Source organism: Nelumbo lutea, chromosome 5 (genome assembly GCF_056320005.1).
Source record: "Nelumbo lutea isolate HS-2025 chromosome 5, American lotus-T2T, whole genome shotgun sequence".
NCBI classification, from domain to species: Eukaryota; Viridiplantae; Streptophyta; class Magnoliopsida; order Proteales; family Nelumbonaceae; genus Nelumbo; species Nelumbo lutea.
Window position 1 is genome coordinate 37,155,650 of NC_142688.1, and position 22,819 is coordinate 37,178,468.

Below are 22,819 nucleotides of genomic sequence, written 5' to 3' on the forward strand. Positions count from 1 at the left end.
TTACATGGATGGTTCCCCGAACTGGCCTCTCTTCCGGAGGCTGCTTCTGCAACGGTTCGGCAGGCCTGTTGCTAGACTCGGGTGCATCCTTTTCTTGCTCCCCTTGCCGACCTGCTTTATTGTTATTGTTGTGCTGTACAAAATTTCTCAAGTATCCGCGACGGATGAGTCCCTCTATCTCGTCGTGGAGGTTATTACACTGTTCGGTGCTATGACCATGGTCTCTATGGAAACTACAATACAAATTCTTGTTTCTATCGTTCAGATTTCCCTTCAGGCGAGGTGGCCACCTAACGTACGGAGCGTCTTTGATCGTCATTAAGATCTCTGTCCGCCTCGTGTTCAACGGCCTGTAGTCCGTCCGAACTGCTAAGGGGCCCTGGAAGGACTGGTTCGGCTTCGGTTCCCGGATCGGGTTTTTTCTACTCACCGGGTTGGGGAGCTCGCCTTCTCTCTTTCTTTTCTCGTTCCCGCCTTCGGTTCGTTGGTTGATCTCTTCCTCAGTCCTCATGAACTTATCCGCGAGTTTGAGGAATTCGGCCACGGTCGCGGGCTGGTTGGCCACCATGTGCCATTTGAACTCTTTGTGCGTCACCCCTCTTTTGGCCGCCGCGAGCTGCACTGCGGGGTCCAACCGTGGTATTTGCAAGCATGCCTCGTTGAACCGCTTGATGTAGCCCCGAATAGACTCTCCTTCTCTTTGGACCACTCCGAAGATGCTTTCCTCTGTTTTGGGGCACCGTCGGCTGGTGACGAAGTGCGTGGTGAAAACTTGCACGAATTGGGCCCAGCACTTTATCGACCCGGGGGCCAGGTTCCTGTACCAAGTGCGGGCTACCCCCCTGAGGGTGGTGGTAAAAGCCACGCACATGCATGATTCGCTAGCCCTGGCGAGGTGCATTTGCGACTGAAAGGCGTCAACGTGGTCGTTGGGGTCGAAGGACCCGTCGTACTTGTCCAGAGGTGGGAGTTTGAAGTCTCTGGGTAAGGGGACCGCCAGGAGTTCCGGTGCGAGGGGGGAAGGAACGGAGAGAGCCGGGGTAGCCCCTACCTCGTCCGAGCTCGTGGCTTTGCCTCTGACTTCCGACAAGGCGCGGGTGGCGGTCTGGCGGCTTTGCCGGCGCCTTCGCCATTGAGCGGGCCTTGTGCTGGCGCTGCTGGCCTCCGTGTTACCGACCTCGATGGGCTCGGAGTGCTGGTAGTCCGCTGCCAGGGCGCTGAATCGATTTTCGGTGAGCGGGAGCTCGGGCTTGGAGCGCCGGGGTGCCGACCACGCGGGCGAGGTTCCCGACCCACCCGCGGGTTGCGAGGCGGGGATGACATTTCTCTCTCTTCGGCCTGGGGACGAGGCCTGGCTGTTGGGGTGGTTTTGGGGCCAGGAGGCCTTCGCCTAGCGGGGGCGCCCATCCTGCGGGGAGGCCTTGACCGGCCTCGGAGCGGGGTGGCTAGTTCAGTGGCAGTTGGGGGAATTGCTGTTGGTAGTGATACTGGGAGATGTTGTGCAGCACTTGGTGCTGGTGAAGCTGGTGTTGCTGGAACTGTTGCATTTGGGCTTGCATTGCCCGCATGCACCGCACCAGGTCCTCCAACCGGTCTTGGCTAGCTGCTAGGGGGACGGCAGTTGGTTCAGTGAAAGTTGTCTCAATGGGGAGATGAAAGGGGACGTTTGTGGTAGGAGGGTTTACGGGTGCCACTGCTTGTGGCGTGTTCAGGATGGGGATCCCATCCGCCGAAAGGGGGATGGTGAACTGTCCAACGCACACTACGGGGACCTGAAGTTGCTCCCCGGTGGCGTTTGTCTTCGTGCCGCGTCCGGTGTTGCTGGAGGAGGCCATGAGTATTGGGATTTTTAAACAAGAAAGGGGGGTATCGAAGTTTGGAGGGAGGCTTTTTGAAGCGTGTTCCCACAGACGGCGCCAATTGATGGAGCGCGATCCGGCTGGTCTTAGCTGTCCGCTGCCTTGCTTTCGAACGAGGTAGCAGGGATCCTGAAACGGGAGAGATGGGAAAGCTCCGGGGGGAACCCGGTGTAGAGGCTCCAAAGCTCAAGTTAGAATCTTTCAAAAGCAAGGTAATACCAGATAGCGCAAAGTTTTTGCATACCTCTCTTATCGGGGGGCAGGGGGCTCTTATAGTCGCTTCGCGTACTCGCCCCGAGGCCCTTGTCAGGTCGGGTATGATTACTCTGGCGCTTGTCAACTCGGCTGTCGTCCCTTCTGCTGAGACAGAACCGTCACTGCCTAACCGTCACTGCTTAACCGTCCAACTGGAGATGGCGGCGTCAGTGGCAGTGGCAGGTGGCCGTTTAGAGTGCAGCTGCCAAACGTCAGATCCCAAGTCAGTCAGGCGTGGCGCCCTCGGGCACGGAATTCCCTGGTGCCAGGCGTGGTATGACTTGTTTGGCTTTGGTGCCTAGAAGATGATGTGAAGTGCTGAGCGAGGCGGTCTTGAGCTTGGAGGTATCCCGAACTGTAACAAGGTGGGTCAGTTCGGCGAAGTCTGTCCCGAGCTATTACAAGGTGTCAGTTCGGCGAAGTCTACCCCGAGCTGTTACAAGGTGTCAGTTCGGCGAAGTCTACCCCGAGCTGTTACAAGGCAGTTAGTTCGGCGAAGTCTACCCCGAGCTGTTACAAGGCGGTCAGTTCGGCGAAGTCTACCCCGAGCTGTTACAAGATGGTAGTTCGGCGAAGTCTACCCCGAGCTGTTACAAGGCGCAGTTCGGCGAAGTCTATCCCGAGCTGTTACAAGGTGGGTTAGTTCGGCGGAGTGTGCTCTTGCCGCCTAGGCTTGACACCTTTTGCCGAGCTGTCGTTTCTGCCACGTGTCTCATAATAAAGAGGTCGGGCCAAATTTTCCTTCATCAATAATCATTATTGTTATTTAATAATTAATAATTATTACTAATTAAATATTAATAATTAGTAATAATTATTATAACAATAATAACGGCTATTATTTAATTAATAATTAATTTATTACCAATACTAATTATTATAATTAATAATTATTGTTTACCACAAATTAATTCTTATATTAATTAATTGTAATTAGTTAATACTAATTAATAGTTAATAATTATTAACAACTAATAATTACTAATTATTATTTAATTAAAAATTTATTGATAACTAATACTAATTATTATAATAATTAATGAAAAATTAAAAAATGAAAAATTATTACTTAAATATTAAATATTAAGTGTTATTAATTAATAGTTAATAATAATTACTTAAATAATAATTAATTTACTATTAATACTAATTATTATAATAATTATTAAAAATTAAAAATTACAAATGAATAATTATTGTTAATTAATTATTAACTATTAATGTATAATGAATAGTGAATAATGATTATAATAATAAGTATTAATTAATTATTAATTAGTTATTAATTAACTTGAAATTATAATAATTATTATCATAACTAATAATTAATAATTATTATTATTGCATATGAGGTCCTTGTGCTTTGGGGGTATCATTAGAAAACAAAAAAAACCATAAGATTCCACTTTAGGCTATGTTTGGTTTAAAGGAGAAGGTAAGGAAAGGAAGGGAAAGACAGGGAAACCAATACACGGTTTGTAAAGGTTTCCCTACATTTTCCTTCAAACCAAACATAGCCTTAAGAGATAAGAGATAAGAGGAAACAAACAGCCATTTTCCTCTTAAAGTGGCAAGATTCCTCTTAAGAGGTAAGAGTAAAGAGGAAACGAACAAGCCCTTAGTCTTCAGTTCCTAATTGACTCTTGAAACATGTAAATCAATTCCTCTCGTTATTTATCATGAAGAAAAATGGCGTGGCAATCTACAACCATCTTCCCAATAAAAATAAAATAAAAACAAAAAAAGGTATTTGGTTCCCAAAGCTTGTTTAATGATTCCCACCTTTAGGAACTTCTTTTATGAAGCAACAGCTTTGGAAACTTCACCTAAGCTTTATTGTATCTTCCAGGCCTACTATATGTGCATATAATATTCTGTGCAACAGAAAAAGAAAAATATACACAATGTTCTTTTTACAACAACTTTCTTCATCTTTCTACATTTTGTTCATCAAAGATCAGGCTTTGGGATGGAAGATGATCTGCTTCTGAAGGATTCTATCCCATCTATTGGAAGAAGAAGATGGTAGCCCGGTAGGCCTTCGAATGTAAATGGGAAAAAATGAAAAGAAAAAAGAACCAGAAAATGGCAACTATATTTTTGTGGTTCATCTAACCTATCCCTTTTTATGTATCAATCTTTATTCCTTTGGATCTTATTGTAGAGATAAAGAGAGTTAGTCGAGGGCTATTCTTGTAATTTTGTTCTTTGTTGTACATTAGATTCTTTTGTACACTGCTTTATGTATATTAAGGACATATTGGTCCTTTTACCTTTTTAATATAAATACCATTTTCCTGGGTGTTGACGAAACTTTTGGCACACCCACAAATCTGCTGCTCTCTCTCTCTGTTCTACAGATTCAAATCTGACTTGACATGGTATCAGAGAGGGTCACGATCTGATCTGCTGTGAAGAGACTTTTGTTCTTTGATTCTCCTAGCATTTAGGCGTGTCTTCTAACAGTATTTGGGAAGCTGTTTTATGTCTTTGAATATCCTTTCTGAAGGCTGTTTCAATCAGCCCTTGGCAGACCTGGAACTTGGAAAGTTGTGCCACCAGAGCTTCGCGTTTTTTCTTTAGATCTTCACTTAGAGACATCAGATCAAATTGAAACTCCAGATCTGGTGCCACCCAGAGGAGCTCTTGTGATCCCATTCAGTCTAGTTGGAATTAGATTAGTTTAAGAAGGGTTTTCATCCCTCTCTTGGATTGATCTACCACTACAGTTTCCTTTTTTGGACACTCAAGTGAAAGGTACTTTATTTTCTTTCTGATTTAAAAACTGATATCTTCTTTGAAAATCAGCACTGTTGTTTCATTGTTAATGTCTTCAGAAAGAATGGATATCCTTCCTATCAAGTTTAATTGATTGAACTATGCTTTGTGGGAGTTCAACTTTCAGTTTCATATTGAGGAAAAGGGACTTTGTGGCTATTTAGATGGGACTACATCTGAACCTAATGAACATTAAGGCCTTAAACCAGTTGAAGATTGACAATGCAAAAATTGCATCATGGATCCTCAGATCCATTGAGCTTGACATTGCCATCCTTATGAGAGGGTACTAAACTGCATATGAGATGCATCAGTACCTTGAGGAGGTATATCAACAATCAAATATTTCTAGACAATACTAGAAAGAAGTTGACATATTTTCTTATCATCATGGGGAAAGGAAAGTTCAAGAATACATGCTGGGTTCATTAACCTTTTGACTGAGTACGAGCTAGTGCACATGGGTGAAAATCCTTTAGATTGTTGTGTGAAGTTCATGAAAGTTCATTTTGATAGAAGAAAAATTATGCATTTCTTAATGCATCTAAGACCTAAATTTGAAGTTGTTAGGTCTAATATTCTCACACGGGAGACACATCCAGATCTTGATACTATACTTGGGGAAATTTTGAGAGAAGAAACCAGACTGGTTACACAAACTACAATTGATGGTAGGAAGGACCCTAATATAGATGTTGTTTTTCATGCAACAAAACCTAAGGGGAAGAAGGATTCTTCCCGAATTCATTGCTATGGACATGTCGTCTCACACTTCAAGAAGAACACATGCACTCACTGCAAGCAACAAGGACATACCATTACAGAATGCCCCACTTGACCTCCAGAAGGGGGTGGATCAAATAAGAAGAAAGGGTCCTATAAATCTTATCAGACTTCCATAGAGAATTCAGATGCCTTATCCTTTATTACTTCAGTGGCTTCACAGAATGATACTTCTGGTGGTATGTCTGAAGAAAGGATTCAGTAGCTCATGTCCTCAACTATCTCTTCTGCCTTTTCTATTATTGGCATGTCTGGTAAGTCTCCTACCTTTTTTCCTTCATCAAATCACCTTTGAATCATTGACTCAGGTGCTTCTAACCATATGATAGGGACTCCTTTAGTCAATCTCCTGAATCCCATCACCCTAATAGACATAGTGTTATTGCAAATGGTGAAAACTTAGATATACTTGGTTATGATGATTTACACTTGTCTACTTCAAAGTCCTCTTACTTTCACCTACTCAAGACCTTATTTGTACCCATATTAACCACTAATTTTATTTCCGTCGGTCAACTTGTGGAAGATGGTAACAGTATCTTGCTTTCCTCTGATGGTCGTTTGATATAGGACCATCAAATTAGGGAGGTGAAGGGGAAGGGGTTTAGACTAGGTCGGCTGTTTGCTTTGGAGTTTGAGAAGAAGGCTGATTCTGTTTCTACTTCCTGTTTATTTTCCACTACTTCTAGTTTTGAATCGTTTAAATGTAATAATGACTGGCATTTGTGGTATGGATGCCTTGGTCACCGCTTTTGTAAGAAACTTGATTATTTGTTTGCTTCTGGTAATTTATGGTTGAGGTTTTAGACAAATTGCATAGTCTATAGTGGTAGCTTTTTATTATTTACCATTTAGATTGGAAGTGGGGACAACAACACTCTTGTTGGGTCCTTTTTGAGCAGTTATTTTAATTGTTTTATGTTGTTTTATGTGTTAGCCGCCCTATAAGGGCATAGTGGTCATTGTACTCTTTATTATTTTATACTAAAAATAATAGTGAAGAGGGCAACCAGCATTATTTCTCTATTTTTTCTCTCAAAACTCTTCTCTTCTTTTCTCCTCTCTTCTCTTCTTCTACAAGAAATATTCTTTTCTTTTACAGATTTTTAATTTCAGCACTTTTCTACTAGGTATTAGAGCTCGGCTAGGGTTTCTTGGAGTTTTTTTCATGCAGTCCTAGATCAGCCGATTGCATGAGGAGATAAAGGGATGATCGATCTACTTCAGATTGCCCAGTTCTTGGATTTTTTGGTGTGATCTAGTCATTAGGAGGGTGATCTATGTCTTTGCATCAAAATCAAGAAGAATTGGAGTATGGGGAAGAGTCCTAGTCAAGTTAGACTCTTTAATTTTGATCTGATCTTGGGCACTCAGGTATTGTTGGACTTCTCTAGGTATTATATAGAGGCAGTTAGGTTTTTGGAATTTTCTAGGCCTTCTGGAGTGGCCGATTCACTTTTCTCTCTGGTGGGATACAGTTGAAGAGAGATTTCTCTTCGGATGGGGTTTTCTTCTTCCGAAGAGGTCTGTTACCTTTGTGTGTGAGATCGGTTTGATCTTGGAGGCTATCTACCTAATTATTTTCTGCTTTTGAACTGTTTGAACTAAAATGGAGAGTTGGAGTACCGAGCAGAAGTCCACCGGTAACATAGGTATGGGTGTTGAGGTAGTAGTGATATTTTTGGGTCTGGAATTATTACTACGTTGAAGTTTGATGGTACAAATTATCTATAATGGGCACAATCCGCCAAGATGGCCATTGGTGCTCGTGGGAAACTGGGGTACACCACTAGAGAGGAGAAGAAACCTGATACAGATCCCTCCTAGTGGGTACGGGAGAATTACATGGTGATGACCTGGTTGTGTAACTCCATGTTACCTCACATTGGTAAAATTTTTTTGTGGGCTAATATTGAAAAGGAGATTTGAGATGGAGTGAGTGAAACCTATTCCCAATCCTATCAGTTAAGGAATTAGGTGATTAGTACAAAACAGGGAGATAGACTTCTTGTCACATATTTCTCCATGCTGAAAACTCTTTGGCAGGAGATCGACCACTTAAAGACTGTGGTTTGGAAGAGTATGAAGGATGCAACAACCTATTAGGGGTTGGTATAAAAGAATAGGTTTTTTGAGTTCTTGGCTAGGCTGAACTCTGAATTCAACATTGCCCGGCAATATCTCCTTTCTAGAGAAAGTGTAACTCTTTCTCAAGCTTATGCCTTTGTCTCTGGGGAGGAGAGCAAGAGGAATATCATGTTGAGACAACCTGAGATTGATCAGTCAGCTATGGTTAGTACAATTAAATCTAAGTCAAATGGAAACAAGGGGGAGTAGTGAGGCTAGGAAGGAGGACAAGAAGGACTTGGTGTGTGACTATTGCAAGAAGACTAAGCATACCAGAGACACCTGTTGGAAGCTTTACCCTCATCTCGTACCAACTCGGATCAAGAACAAAAAGGGACATGCAAATGTGGCAATTACAAGAGGCTTTTCAGGACCCCTCTCCTAGGTTGATCTGGAGTCTATTACAACAGCAACAATAGCAATGAAAACTGAATTGGAAAAGTATGGACAGCTTATGAGTAAGAAGGATCTAGCCAGTTCTAGTTCTTCAAATGGGTAGAACGATGCAGGAGTCAACCATACTACTTTGTTCATATAGGTAGTTCATATGCAGTTGCAAATCATGTATCCACCTCAGGTAAGGAGGGACCACCCTGAATTATAGACTCAAGAGCATCGGAGCACATGACCAATATATCTACCTTCTTTAGTTCTTACTAGTTGTGCTCTGGTAGAGATAGAGTCTCTACAGCAAATGGTTCCCATATTCCCATTGCTGGGAAAGGGACAATTAGAGTGACTAATGACATTACTTTATTCTCTATCTTACATGTCCCTAAATTTCATACTAATCTTCTTTCAGTAAGCTCTCTGATAAAAAAAAATTGAACTGTTTAGTGACCTTTCTTCCTGGTAATTGTGTTTTGCAGGATCTAGAATCAAAGAGGATGATTAGGAGTGGTTGTGAGGTGAATGGAGTCTACCTTCTAGAAGAGATTCTGAAACATCAGAGACATCATGTTAGTAGCAACAGTAGTAGTAGATCAGAGCCAATGAGTCAGATTATGCTATGGCATAATCATTTGGGTCATTTTTCTTTTCATTTCATTGAGCTTTTTGTTTCCAAAGTTGTATGAGTCTGTTTAGTTGTCTAGTTTGGAATGTGAAAGCTGTCAATTGGGAAAGCATTGTACACATTCTTTTAAACCAAGTAATAAAAGAAGTTCCTTTGCTTTTGATACTGTTCATACTGGTGTATGGGGTCCTTACCACATTTTTTCCATGGGTGGTACCGTTATTTTCTCTTGTTTATGGATGATCATACACGGTATTGTTGGATACATCTGATAAGATCACGTGATGAAGTACCCATTTGGTGCGAAAATTCTGCCGGATAGTTCTCAGATAATTTGGAGTGAGGACTAAAGTCTTCAAATCAGATAATGCTAGAGAATACTTTGAGAAGGACTTATCCTCATACTTTTTGGAGCATGGTTTGATTCATCAGAGTAGTTGTGCATACACATCACAATAGAATGGGGTAGCAAATAGTAAGAATAGAAATATTGTGGAGGTGGCAAGGAGCCTTATGGTGTGTGCCTTAGTTCCTATTCATTTTTGGGGGGTTGTAGTTCTCACAACTATGCATTTGATTAACCATGTTCCTTTACACACTTTGGGGTTTAAGGCACCTTTCAACTTGCTTTTTGCAAATTGGGAGATATTTCATATACCATTGAGAATCTTTGGGTGTGTCTCCTTTGTTCACATTCTTGGTCTTCACTGCAAGAAATTGGACCCTAAGGCCAAAGAATATGTTTTCCTTGGGTATGCTCAAAACCAAAAGGGATATTGTTGTTATGATCCAATGTCAGGGAGCAGGTTTGTCACTATGGATGTTACCTTTTTTAGTTTACTTTCTTTTTCTTGGGTGGTTCTCCTTAGGGGGAGTGTTTTGGGGAGGAGAACTCACAACATGTCCCTCTTCCGGTGTCATTTATTCCTTCATCTGATCCACCTATTTCACCATCAGTAGCTATAGTTTCACTGATTGATCCACTATGACTAGCCTCACAGGTCTATCAGCACCACCAGAAGAGGGTTGACTCCACACATGCTCAAATAGAAGAACATGCACCACTCTCCGTCAGTCCATCTGAGATCCCAGGTTTGGCTAATATAGTTCCAAGTATTTCCCTTAAGCCTGAGCTTGTTATTTCCCCTGATAGTGATGTTTCTATACCTAACATTGTTGTGGCAGCTGATCCCAATGATCTTGATCTTCCCATTGCACCTGCAAAGGAAAGAGAAAGTGTACAGCCCATTGCATTTCACACCATCTCTCCTACAGTGCCTTATCACCCTCCTACCATTCTTTCCTTTCTTGGATTTTGTGTCTATACCTAGGAATGTCAGTGAGGCTCTCTCCCTTTTTACTTTACATCGGGATCAGGGCGTGACCGTTCTTCTTCTCTATGTTGATGATATAATCATTACAAGGAATGATGTAGAAGAAGTTGTTGACTTGAAATGACTCCTTAGTGAATCCTTTAAGATGAAAGACTTGGGTCCCTTGACTTATTTTTTGGGACTAGAGGTCAGCCATAATTCTCATGGTTATTTTGTCAATCAACATAAATATGCGGTGGATCTTGTTAGAATGGATAAGCTCAGTGATTCCAGGACTATTGATACTCCCTTGGAGATTAATCTGAAACTTAGTAAGGATGACGGTTCCCCTCTTGAAGATCTTACTCTCTATTGCTAGTTGGTGGGCAGTCTAATCTATCTCATTATGACTCGAACAGAGATATATTATGTAGTCCAATTTGTGAGCCAATTTGTGTCATCTCTGCAACAATCACATTTGTTTGTAGTCCATCGTATTATTAGGTATTTGTGGAGAACTTTATCTTGTGACCTATTCTTCTCCTCCTCATCTCATTAGCCTCATCACCCGTGCAGATGTTAATTGGGTTAGTTGCACAAACACTCGACGATCCACTACGGGCTAGTGTGTTCTTCTGGGTAACTCTCTTATTTCCTAGAAGTGCAAGAAACAATCTACAATATCAAAATCTTCCACTGAAGCTGAATACAAAGCTATGTTCTTGGCGCGTAGTGAAATTATATGGCTCCGATCTCTTGTACATGACATACTACATGAGCCATCACCCTCTGTTCCTCTCTTTGCAGACAATGTTAGTGCAATCAAAATTACATCCAATCCTGTCTTCCATGAGCACACAAAGCACATCGGAGTTGATTTACCACTTCATTTGCAATCTCCTTCATGCTAGCACTATTTCTCTTCCCCATGAGTCCTCTGGCCTCCGACTTGCTGATCTATTGACAAAGGCGATGACTCGGGCACAACATCTATTTCTCATGGACAAACATGCTTATTCATAGGCATCGGTTTGAGGGGGAGTGTAGAGATAAAGAGAGTTAGTCAAGGGCTATTTTTGTAATTTTGTTCTTTGTTATACATTAGAATCTTTTGTACACTGCTTTTTGTATATTAAGGACAGATTGGTCCTTTTACCTTTTTAATATAAACACCATTTTCCTGGGTGTTGGAGTGACACTTTTGGCACACCCAGAAATCTGCTCTCTCTCTCTCTATTCTACAGATTCAGATCTAACTCTGACACATACTTTTCTCATTTCTTGAATATTATTTTATTTCTATTCTAAGAACTTTGATTGTTGCTATCTGATACCAATTTATTAAACTCATTCTGTTCTCAATTATCACTTGCACTAAACACTAGATTCACCAGTCAATATGCTAACCTTCCTATCCTCACATCTTAATTGCTTCCATTTTCCCCAAACTACAAGTTCATTGTTTTAATTTTAATTTAAAATTAAACTTATTAAATTATCCAATGTCAATATATATTTTTTATCAGCTTATTGAATGCCAATATTGTTCATACCTTTTGTGTTGTAGACTTGCATGAACAAAATAATTTGAGTAATTTGTAATATATGAAATAAACTTGGGACTTGCCAACATTTTTGAAGTTTTTAGGTTGTTTTTGGTTTGAAGGAAAAAGTAGGGAAAGGAAGGGAAAGGTTGGGAAACCTTTACAAACCTTGTATAGGTATTCTTGCCTTTCCCTTCCTTTCCATACCTTTTCCTTCAAACCAAACATTGCCTTAGGGTCTTTGTCTTTGATGCATAGATTTTATGCTTGAAAAAACACAAGTACATGCATATAAACAAGGTGAGGTGTGCATAGTATACTATATAACAAAAGAAGAAAAGCTGCATTGCTCTATAAGAGAACCTAAAGGACTAAGGGAGAGCAATCCTACATGCAGAGATCTAATGTGCATTGTATTAGCCAATGAGCCTGCATCACAGTTGCAACTCTTAGTCTTAATGTCTGGAAAATGTTACAAGTTCTTAATCCTACTTACTAAAGCTACAACAAACTCCCTGATATGGTAGGACACCTCTACCCTCTAGTCACCAAAACTAGAAGGGATAGTAGTAAATGGAGATTAAAGATGCCTAAAGGAAAGCACATTAGACTGATCCGGATTCCGGAAGTATAATTTCTCATGTCTCAAAATCCAAGACATGGATATAAATCCAAGATCCAATCCATTATGCTGATTTTTTTTTGCTTTCTTGGCCATATTTTTTTTTTCTTTGCGTTAAGCTAATTTAATGCAACTTATAATATTTCAACTATTTAAATAAGATATCTTTACAATTTAAAAAATATAATTTATATGATTTTTTGCAACCATATATGGAAATTTTTGGGATCAAATAATAGCCAATTATATGGTGGGAAACAAGAAAAATGAATTTTACAAGTTCCAATTCAGTATCTAACATCTCTAGCAATATATGTCATTTATAGGTACATTAAGCATTTAAAAGTATTAAAGCATCTGATAAACATGGAGTCAACTAATACATGCTAATGAAAAACAAAGACAGCAGGATTTGAATGGTCTATCTAACAAGATTCAAAAGAGACAAGGTGAGAAGAGATCTATCACCAATGCAGAAGAATGCGAACAGAGAGTCAGGGATATGCACAAATCTTCCGTGACATGTCGGCAAATCGAACATTCATCCAAAATGGTCAGTCAGATGTTCGCAAACACTTTATGTGGAAAATTCTCTATGTGTTAGCAAATAGCTCATATAAAAGGTCAGTTTGATTTTGGGAATAATTAAGCTGCAGCGTCCAATATTTATTTTTGCCTTTTAGAATTTCATCAAAAAATTAAAAACATATTAAGAAGTGATTTATCTACCATATATATTTATTAATGAACTAGAAGGAAAATAAATTCGATAAGGCTTCTTAATAGGTATTAAATAGCTCAAATAAATCTTATTCTAGTAAGGATTTTAAAACAAATTCCCTTAAAAAATTAAAAGAAACAATGGAATGACAAAGTAGATAACTAAATTTCAATTGAAATGATCCATATCACATAAATCATATAAGCATGGTTCTCCATAGAGCACAGTGGTGGTGGGATGAATGCTGACCGCAAATTGTAGGGATAAATGCTGAGTTGAATTAAAACAGTAATTATAAATCATTTTAAGAAATAAATCCAGATAGATTCAAATGAGAGAGAGTAGAAATATTTTATCTGGATTCAAATGAATGTAGATATATTATTTAGAAAATGAGTGTAGCAGAAATGCAAATGCTAAGATGGATGAGTGGAAAAACTATAAAGGATAGGATCAGGAATGAAGCCATCCATAGAAACCTAAGAGTAGCTCCAATAAGTGATAAAATGAGAGAGAGTAGAATAAGATGGTTTGGTCACGTGCATAGAAGACAACCAGCAGCTCCAGTTAGAAGAAGTGATTTGTTACAAGTGGAAGGGGCTAGAAGAGCTAGGGGTAGACGAAAAAGGACATGGGTAGAAGTATTAAGAAATGATTCAAGCACTGATAATTTAATAGTGGATATGGCTTTAAATAGAACAGATTGGTGAAACAGGATTCATGTAGCCAACCCCAAATAGTTGGGATAAGGCATGGATGATGATGATAATGAATCTAGATAGATTCAAACTGAAACACTTGAGACTCATAATTGAGTAGCAAGTTGTGTCATACTTTGTATGATGTTGAGAACTACAACAGAATCTAAAGTGGTGATAGAGATACTTACTGGTTAGTTTTTAAGGGGTTTCATCAATATCACAAAGATTGTAAGAGGGGTATACAGAATATGGAGAAAAGTCTACTGTGTAAACTGAAAACAGTATAGCTACCTATCATCTTCTCATTCCCTTAGAGGAGGAAGTTACTAGAATGTTGAATAATTGCCATCAGTTCTATGACAATTGTCCTTATTTGTGGCATCTGAGGGTTATTTGCATCTCTCAGAAGAAGGGAGAAGAATAAATGCATTAGTGTTTGTGGCCTTCCACTGTACTGTTAATGCTTATCTATGCACCAGGTAGCCAACATCTCCAACAGTTTTGTTCAAGTAATGAGAAATACCCTTTACAAGATTTATCCACTTAATATGGAAGCCTTTAACTAGAAACTGCTTGTTACAAAATTTTTCTTTAGTTAAAAATACTTAACCCAAATTTATGAGCTAGTTCAACAATAGGTTAGAAACTTAACTTTTATTCATTTATTGGGAGTAGGGTAGCAGCAAATATGCAAATTGAGGCAAGAAATTTCACTAAATTTAGTTTCACTCTGCAGGTTTCATGTGCCTTATAAGAAAATGAACAAATATGACTGAAGATACATGACTTAGGTACTGAAACATGTCATTCTTAAAGAGACTATAGAAATGCATGACATGGGAAAAAACACAAGTTCTATTTAAATATATATATATATATATATATATAAGAAGTTTCTACCTCTCCAAGACGATCAAAAGCTCCAGTAAAGCCACCATACAAGGTTGAGAAAACAGCATACCAGATTTGAGTATCCATAAAATAAACCTGCATAAAACTTGCAAACTTGTATGAAATATTTACCCAGAAAAAATGCATGAAACTCTCATCACGCACATCAATAAATATTTTCATATTCAAGTTAAATATGAAAATAGAATAGTAAGATATACCAAAATTACGGGAGCCCAGAGGGAGACAACAGCACCAAAGTTGTATGGAGCTACATCAAGAGTAAAAAGTTTAAGACAGCACAATAAAATGGCGAAATGAAGGACAACATGGTAAGAAAATGTAGATGAATACCATTAGGAAAAAATTCATGCCAAGCATATCTAACATGATGAACATTCATTATATCTCTTGTTGGCTTCACTAAAGGTTTTATCTGAGGAAGAACAGATAGACAAAAAGAACAAAAAGACAAATCAATTATATCTCAGAATCTGATTTATATAAGGATAACAAAAGTAACTGTAAAAGTACAATTACCTGGATATAGTAGCTGAATGATAATTTGCAACACAGAAGCAGCACCCAAAATAGAGTATACCTGAAAAAGAACAAGGTTCTTATGAATCTTAACTAGAAAGGAAATTTTGGATCTACCTAGTAAAGTCCTATCATGACATTACCAGCATGGTTCACAATTTTGATATCAATGGACATTTTTTCCATTTTGAGATGGGAAAATTTTGAGGATATTTTGTTAATTTCACTAAAATAGTTAGAAAATAGAAAAAGTCAAGAAGTTTAAAAAAAAAAACATGAAAGTTGTTAATAAATCTCAAAGGAAACGTTATGAGAAGTATAAATGCATATTTAAGACTAAAAAAAACCATAGCAAACAACCATATGAATCAAACAAAGAAGATTAAGAGAATTCAATAGGCATCTTTCTCTCTATCTCCCTTTTAGTCTGTTATTTATCTTCTCTTTATTAGATATGCCATTTACTTTCTGCTTCAACTTTTGTCTTTTTTGTCACTATACATTTTTATTAGATTGAGAATTCCCTTTTGTAGTTGTGTTACTTCTTATCTTTTGAATTATACTTAGTGAATTATATCAAAATAGTGAACCAATCATTCAATCACTAAATCCCCATTTGTTTTAGAAAAAGAAATTTTAAAATCTATTATCATTTAATGAAATATCATGAGGTTTCTAATAATATTATGAAACTTTAAACCTTAAATGCATTTTCTATCAATGAAATCTAAAATATTGCCAACATATTGACAATATATTGGAGATATTAGGAAATTTTTCTTGGATAATTTTGTATCAACTATCGTCCCCTAGAAAAATTGGGAAATTCAGAGAAATTTTGCCAAATATTGCGGGTATTGCAAAACCATGATTACCAAAAGTGTAGTGAAAACTTGTCTTCTGCATCTAACTCACCTGATAAGTTGAAACTGACTTTCATGCATTCCCCTTCCAACATAAATTCTTGGCTGCAAATAAGCAAAAAAAAAAAATATTCAATATACATAAAGATATTTCACATATTAGGAATAACAAAGGATTGAAAATAATTTAGTCTATGACCAAGTAGTGGTTCTAAGAGTGAAAGATGACTATTATGAATGAATCAAGAAATTTAGAGAAGTTTCTCACAATGACATGCATAGAAACCTCGTGGATATTCTCATATCCTTCCCAGGGGTCCAACCACCTTGAGAAGCTTCATTCCCCCATTCCCAAGTTGAGGAAGATATTAAACTGTAATCTGTAATTTGATGGCAGCACATCCAGAAACCTGAGACTGGCTGCGATCTGTCATAATTCTATTTAAACTTGATGGAAGCCGCTTATGGGTCCATAGTGGTCCCATTGGACATGCACCTCTGATAAGGCTGAGGTCTTTCCCTTCTCATCAGAGCTTGGGAGCCTTGGATTGAGGACTTCATCCTCAGCTATTGAGGGAGATTTAGCCAATGCTATTAGATTGAGTAGAAACTATAGCAAGAGGGAAGAGGGCTTGGTGTTCTTTCTAAGGGAGCTTAATTTGGTTGCTGATGGACTTGCTGGAGGTGGAGTTGGAAGGTTTTTGTATGGTGACAGTGTAAACCTTTTCTTGTCAAGGGATGGGTATCGGTGTTCTTTCTGATCCTTTTGTACATACTCTCATGTACAATTAATTTTCTTTATGATTATATGAATAGATAGTTATATTCTCCCAAAAAAGTACATCTAAAAAGCCCATTATCCTATTGATTTGCTGTTGCATCTATATCAAACATAAATAAAAGAGATTCATAGCTAGATTTTTGTTACAAGGAATAAACATAATTATTATAGTACTTGGGAAGATTTTAATCATAAATTAAAATTCTTTGACTATCCATAGTTATGTAAAAGGAAATTAGTGTGTACTTTTTTATTGAAGCTAAGAGTAATTCTAGTCACTAACACAAAATTCAATAAACAATGTCAGCAATGGTAAAATTGCTTCAGAGTTCATGCACATGAATCAGTTCTCTTTAATGATAGGATTATTAAATTAATTCAGATTAAGAGAAAATAAATGGAATGTGCAAAGAAAATAAGGAAAATAAAGCAGACAGGCATTGATACCTGTGACCACCATAAAAGAAACCTTATGATATGCCAGTCCGAGTTTTCAATCCACCGTCGAAGCATAGGGAAAATAAATAAAGCCCCTGCTAGTAAGTTGGGAAGAAGGTATATAACCACAGCAATGATATATAAAGGTGGTATTCCCTTTACATGATGTGCCCATGTCAACATGCTCTTAATTTGCTGAGGAGTGACTTTGAAGGATTGTAAGTAACATAGTGGAAGGATAATAAGCCATGCAAGACTAACTACGACCTTGAGAATGTTTCTCATCACATCAGTAAATTTCCACCTATGGTACCCAGGGAAGTTCAAAACAAGGTCCAAAATACCTACCATGAATATGATGAGAAATCAGAGCAGAAATCCAGAGCATAGCAAACTATGTCTAGGAGTTAAACAAGTAGAAATTAGACCATTATAAGTTTCAATTATCTATTAGAAGTCATTGATGTTATCTTATGCACAACTAAATGGATCATGTATCTTGACAAACCCAGATAATATCAGGACAAAAGAACATACAAGGATAAAAATATAAAACTGAAAATAAAACCAACAATAGACCAGTTTTGGGCAAAAATGAACCCAAAATACAAATGGAAAATATAGTTCAATAAAAAATTAAATAAAATTTGATGAATCATCACAATACCCACTCTCTACATATTTGATATCCCTAGTAGCAATTGTTTATGGCATTCACATTTTTAAGCTACATAAGGTTCAAAGGAAACAAGACTAACTATAATGATTATCATTCAAAAATTGACCATAAGTTAGAATATTCATACTCTGAAGGAAACGTAGAAAGGCTGCTGTAATAAAAATACTAGAAACAGAATGTAAGATCTTCCTTTGGAATAATATATCCATTGGTGAACGACCACGCCATGCAACAATCAACATTGCCTGAAACAGAACATTTGAAATTTATAATTATCAAATGACTTAAATGGCAAAATATATTGCTGATTTAGCATGTCTACCCTCTTGTAATAAATACCTGCAGAGCCAGTATGTAGAAGGTCCACATACGATCAAAACTTCGAAAGATGTGCCAAAATGTTCTGGTCTCAATAAAATTTGACTTGCCTGTTCTTTCAGATTTTGTATGAGATGTTTGGTTTCCCTGTCATGGTGTATATGTTAAGAAATAGGCAATTATTTTAGATAATACATTTATGAATAAGGTGCTAGGGTCTATCAAAATTGTGATAAGATCACCTGTGTTGTGTTGCGCGTTGACTTAAAGAAATCACCATCATCACGCATAGGCCATCCCAGAGAGAAGCAGCCAGCTGACCTGAAGGATATGCAGCATATGCAGCTGTTAATAAAACTGCAGAGACTCAAGAAACTAATGAGATTCTTATTTTTAGGTATATCATATTCAAGCTCATTACAAACCAGAAATATTCATTTAGATCGTCATAGTTACACCAAGCTGAATGAGGGGCTTTTCCATTTTTGCTCTTTTTTGCTTCCTGGAAATCATCATTACCATGTCCTTATGTCCAGAATGGGAACATTGGAATTTTGAATTAGCTCAGCGTTTTTTTTTTTTTTTTGAAACATACCATCTCTATCACACGATATATTGGTGTTATGACCTTTCTGAGAAATGCCTCATCATCTCCACCATAAGAAGGTCTGATGTTTTCACCAGTCACAATGCTGACATTTCCAGCTAATAGACCATGGAGTTCATATGCCATCTAAAAGCATATTGAGAACATGGTATTACTGGTTTGAAACAGAACATGTAAACTTGGTTGAAGAGAGTAAACAAACTGAAACAGACAAAAAATTGAACATTTACAGATGAATGAATGATACTTACATTATGAAAAATGTAGCATATACATTCTGGCATAAAACGAACATTAGCTGCTTCACCCCAGATAAGAAGATATAGACCCATGTAGAGTATCTTCCGCTGCTGGACTTCAGGTTGCCCTTGAGGAAGGCTACAAGTAAGAGACATATTTTATCACAGCAGCCACCAAATTAAGAATAAGAAGCCAAAATCTGGTATTTATGCTACAACAGAGGCATGTTTCAAGGGTCACAAACAAAAAGTGCAATGTTCTAAAACTCACCGTAAACTGTGTTTTCGTCCCAAAAATTTACACCATGTTTTATAGTTCTTGAAAACCTTGTTCATAACTGCATCAACCGCTCGCTCATCAAGCTGCATAGGAGAATCAGTTTTAACCAATGACACAAAAGGAATCCATTCTCAAAGTTAAGTGGCTCAGAATCTGTTGGATAGAATTTTAACTTGAAAAGGATAAATAAATGAAGTCATATAAAGTAATAAATAGATCAAAGACATATTTGAGTGACAGTACATTAGTACATTTTACATAAGAGATGCTCTACAACATCATGGACTTCCGAGAGGGGGGGGGGGAGAGAGAGAGAGAGAGAGTAGTAAATACTTTATTACCTGTGAAGGATTGTTCAGTTATCTTACACTTCAAGATCGTTTGGAGCATTAAATTAAAATGGACTAGCCCTCACTGGTTGAATGTATCAGTACAATTTAAATAAGAGAACAGTATATACCTTATTGAGAGGCTCAGGCTTAGGTACAAGCCTTATATGAACATTGGCAAGCAATAAAATCAAATGCTCCCTCTGGTTTCTAACATTGTCTCTCTGTATATATAAAGTATCAAACGGTTTAAAGGGCATTAATCTCTTGAAGGGCTTTTAGAAACTAAAACAAATTAGGATCTTGATCATTTGGTTGATTTTAAAGAACCTGAAATCCAAACATAGCCCTTAGCCAATCAAGAAGGTCCAAGTCTCCAGTTTTCTGTCTGTGCTGCTCATATGTAGTTGGCCAGTTCAAACCACGAGTGTTTGACAGAGCAGCCACAGCTGCCTTAACCTGGAATGAACAGGACGCAATAAACCTTTTTTATGAGCAACCTCAGAGAAGCATGGTGGCATAAAGGAAAATGATGAAAAAACATTCAAAAAATCTAATACCTCCTCAAGCTGCATGATGGATTGTGAAGCTCCGGCAGCGTCAAGTGGAAGAATATTATAGGGGGTATATATTTCCGTTTTTTCTTGGACATCTTTTGCTGCTGCAATAATCTGTTCAGAGTACAAAATTCAGATACACTCAAGCGCTAGATATATCTCAATGCAGCTTAGGAATGAAAAAAACAAGCCAACAAAACCCGAAACAATTAACAAGCATTGGAGAAAGAATCTGACAAACCTCGGGAGCAACTTCTTCAACTTTTTCAGTCTTATTAACGGCACATAGCACTTCAAAAAGCACTCCAGCTGTCTGGTAGGCTTTGCCGAGTTGGGCTCTATCAAGAAATCGGTAATCCATAAGTTATCCATTTCAAAATAAAAGGGCCATCCATCGCAACATGCAGGCAAGAGCATAAGCACAGGGAGAAAGATCATTGTATAATTACCTATCTGCCTGCTCCCCTTTATCCAGGGCCCTGACGTAGTGTTCATAGTATTGCTGATAAAAACTCTCAATTTCACGTGCATCACTCTTTTTAACTCTGGAGGCAAGACTTGATGCATTGTCCTATCACAAAATTTGAAATCAGTTTATGCTGCAGCAGCATACAAAATGGGAAATGATCCTAAAAGTCAGCAGACGTCAAATATGATTCCAAGTGATAACCGATGATTCAGAACAATAATTGACTATCCAAGATAGTGAAACCAGGTCAAAGCTTAAAATGAAGAAAGTGCTCGGAATCTTAGAATACACGGAATTATAGTCAGGCAAGAAACTGAATGAAATAATTCTTAAACCTTCTTCTCGTTACTTATCGCAGAGTGTGGAAAGGAAATATTTCTGCTTTGCAAATGGTCGGATTACACCAAAATTTTACCAAGAAACAGGAAAATCTTTTATCGGGACTGAGAATTTTTTTATTTTTTTCATTTTCCATGGGACTACAGTCACTACACAACGGCGGTAGCCCATCATCATACGGGCCATAGTGCCATACCCCCCAACCCCCCAGAAATTCTGGTCGCAGGGGCATCCTAACAACCGAGTCATCATAATTGGTGAAACCAGGGCATAACTCGTTCATCACCGGATTGTATCGACCACGTGCTCCGAAATTGATTTGCATATGATTTGCATAAGTGGCAGTTGACGGTTGTACTTTTTTTTATGGGTGATTACGTTAATCCGGTAATCCGGTACAATAGGAGGAATCCGGATTTGGTGCTCACTAATTTCGAACTCAAACCGTCAGCACAACTATAGCAGCCGTGCATTGAGAATGTCTCATCATTAATGAAAATATACAAGTAGAAAGATGTTCCCAATACAGGGCTATGAAAGTATGTAAAAACTTAAAAACTTATCCTTATTTATTTATCTATCTATCTATCTATCTATCTATATATCTATATATAGATATATACATATATATATATATATATAAAATTGGTCTCTCCATATTAACATGTCTCTTTTGAAAGAAGTTATTTATCTTTTTTCTTTTCATTTTCTGTATTTTTTTGTATTTTTTTTTGTTTTAAAAATATAAATAATCATTGCTTATCTTGATTAAATTAGTAAAATTTTACACCATTAGAGAGAAACCTTTGGGTTTTCCAATGCTTCTTAATTTTAAAGAATGTTATTATTACATATGAAAAAAACATATAAAAGAGAGATTGTTGGGTTTTCTAAGGCCTCTTATTTTAATGCATGTTGTTATTACATTTAAAAAAGATAGAGAGAGAATAGTAATAACATAAATCAAATAATATAAATAGGTTGAAGTTAAATAATAAAAAATATTAATTTAAAAATCCACTAAACTTTCACTAAACATAAATATTAACAAAACTTAATAAATATTAAAAACGTGTTTCAATTTCACTTAAAAGTCAAACTTAATAAATGATAATAAAAATAAAAAATTTAATATAAAAATATTAATTGATAGTTTTAATAATATTGTTAGATAACTTTATAAGTTAAGACCTTTATTGTGCACAATGAACTCATTAAAAATGATAAAAATTAATGAAAATTTAAAATGTAGAACCCATTTTACTAACAACATTTTATTGCAAAAATTACCGAATAATAATGAAAAACTACCAACAATTAATTAAATATAATAAATATTAATTGATAATTTTAATAATATTATTAGATAACTTTGTATGAATGCATTTTTAATTAATTAATAATTTTTATGAGTTTAGACCTTTATTGTGCATAATGAACTCATTAAAAATGATAAAAATTAATGAAAATTTCAAATGTAGAACCTATTTTATTAACAGTATTTTTTTAATAATAATGAAAATATACAAATAATTAAAAATTATTAAAAATTAACAATATTTTATATTAATAAGGGTATTTGTTGAAAATAATTAAAATGTACAATTAATAGTATTTTATTATTAAAAAATACAAAAAATATTAAAAAAATACCCAAGCCAAAAATTATTGAAAAATATTGAAAATTTGCTGTATTTTTTTATTAAATATTGTATTTATTTAGTTATTTAATTTATTTTTACTGAAAGCAAATGCAAATTAATTTTGTAGT

At 37.1% G+C, this 22,819-nt stretch overlaps 1 protein-coding gene across 1 annotated transcript in view; it reads right to left on the minus strand.

The window, feature by feature from the left end:
- Positions 1-22,819, minus strand: part of CALS5 (callose synthase 5) — a 54,128-nt gene that overhangs the window by 26,966 nt on the left and 4,343 nt on the right. Inside the window, exons 5-22 of the mRNA XM_088942806.1 lie at positions 20,690-20,811; positions 20,482-20,578; positions 20,244-20,354; positions 20,014-20,142; positions 19,815-19,907; positions 19,346-19,437; positions 19,087-19,213; positions 18,824-18,961; positions 18,654-18,730; positions 18,471-18,549; positions 18,250-18,375; positions 18,038-18,155; positions 17,241-17,575; positions 16,065-16,117; positions 15,150-15,210; positions 14,964-15,045; positions 14,831-14,880; positions 14,619-14,705 (exon numbers count right to left, since the gene is read on the minus strand). Of these exons, the coding sequence (XP_088798932.1) occupies positions 14,619-14,705; positions 14,831-14,880; positions 14,964-15,045; positions 15,150-15,210; positions 16,065-16,117; positions 17,241-17,575; positions 18,038-18,155; positions 18,250-18,375; positions 18,471-18,549; positions 18,654-18,730; positions 18,824-18,961; positions 19,087-19,213; positions 19,346-19,437; positions 19,815-19,907; positions 20,014-20,142; positions 20,244-20,354; positions 20,482-20,578; positions 20,690-20,811 (1,977 nt within the window). The remainder of the gene's footprint in view (positions 1-14,618; positions 14,706-14,830; positions 14,881-14,963; positions 15,046-15,149; positions 15,211-16,064; positions 16,118-17,240; positions 17,576-18,037; positions 18,156-18,249; positions 18,376-18,470; positions 18,550-18,653; positions 18,731-18,823; positions 18,962-19,086; positions 19,214-19,345; positions 19,438-19,814; positions 19,908-20,013; positions 20,143-20,243; positions 20,355-20,481; positions 20,579-20,689; positions 20,812-22,819) is intronic.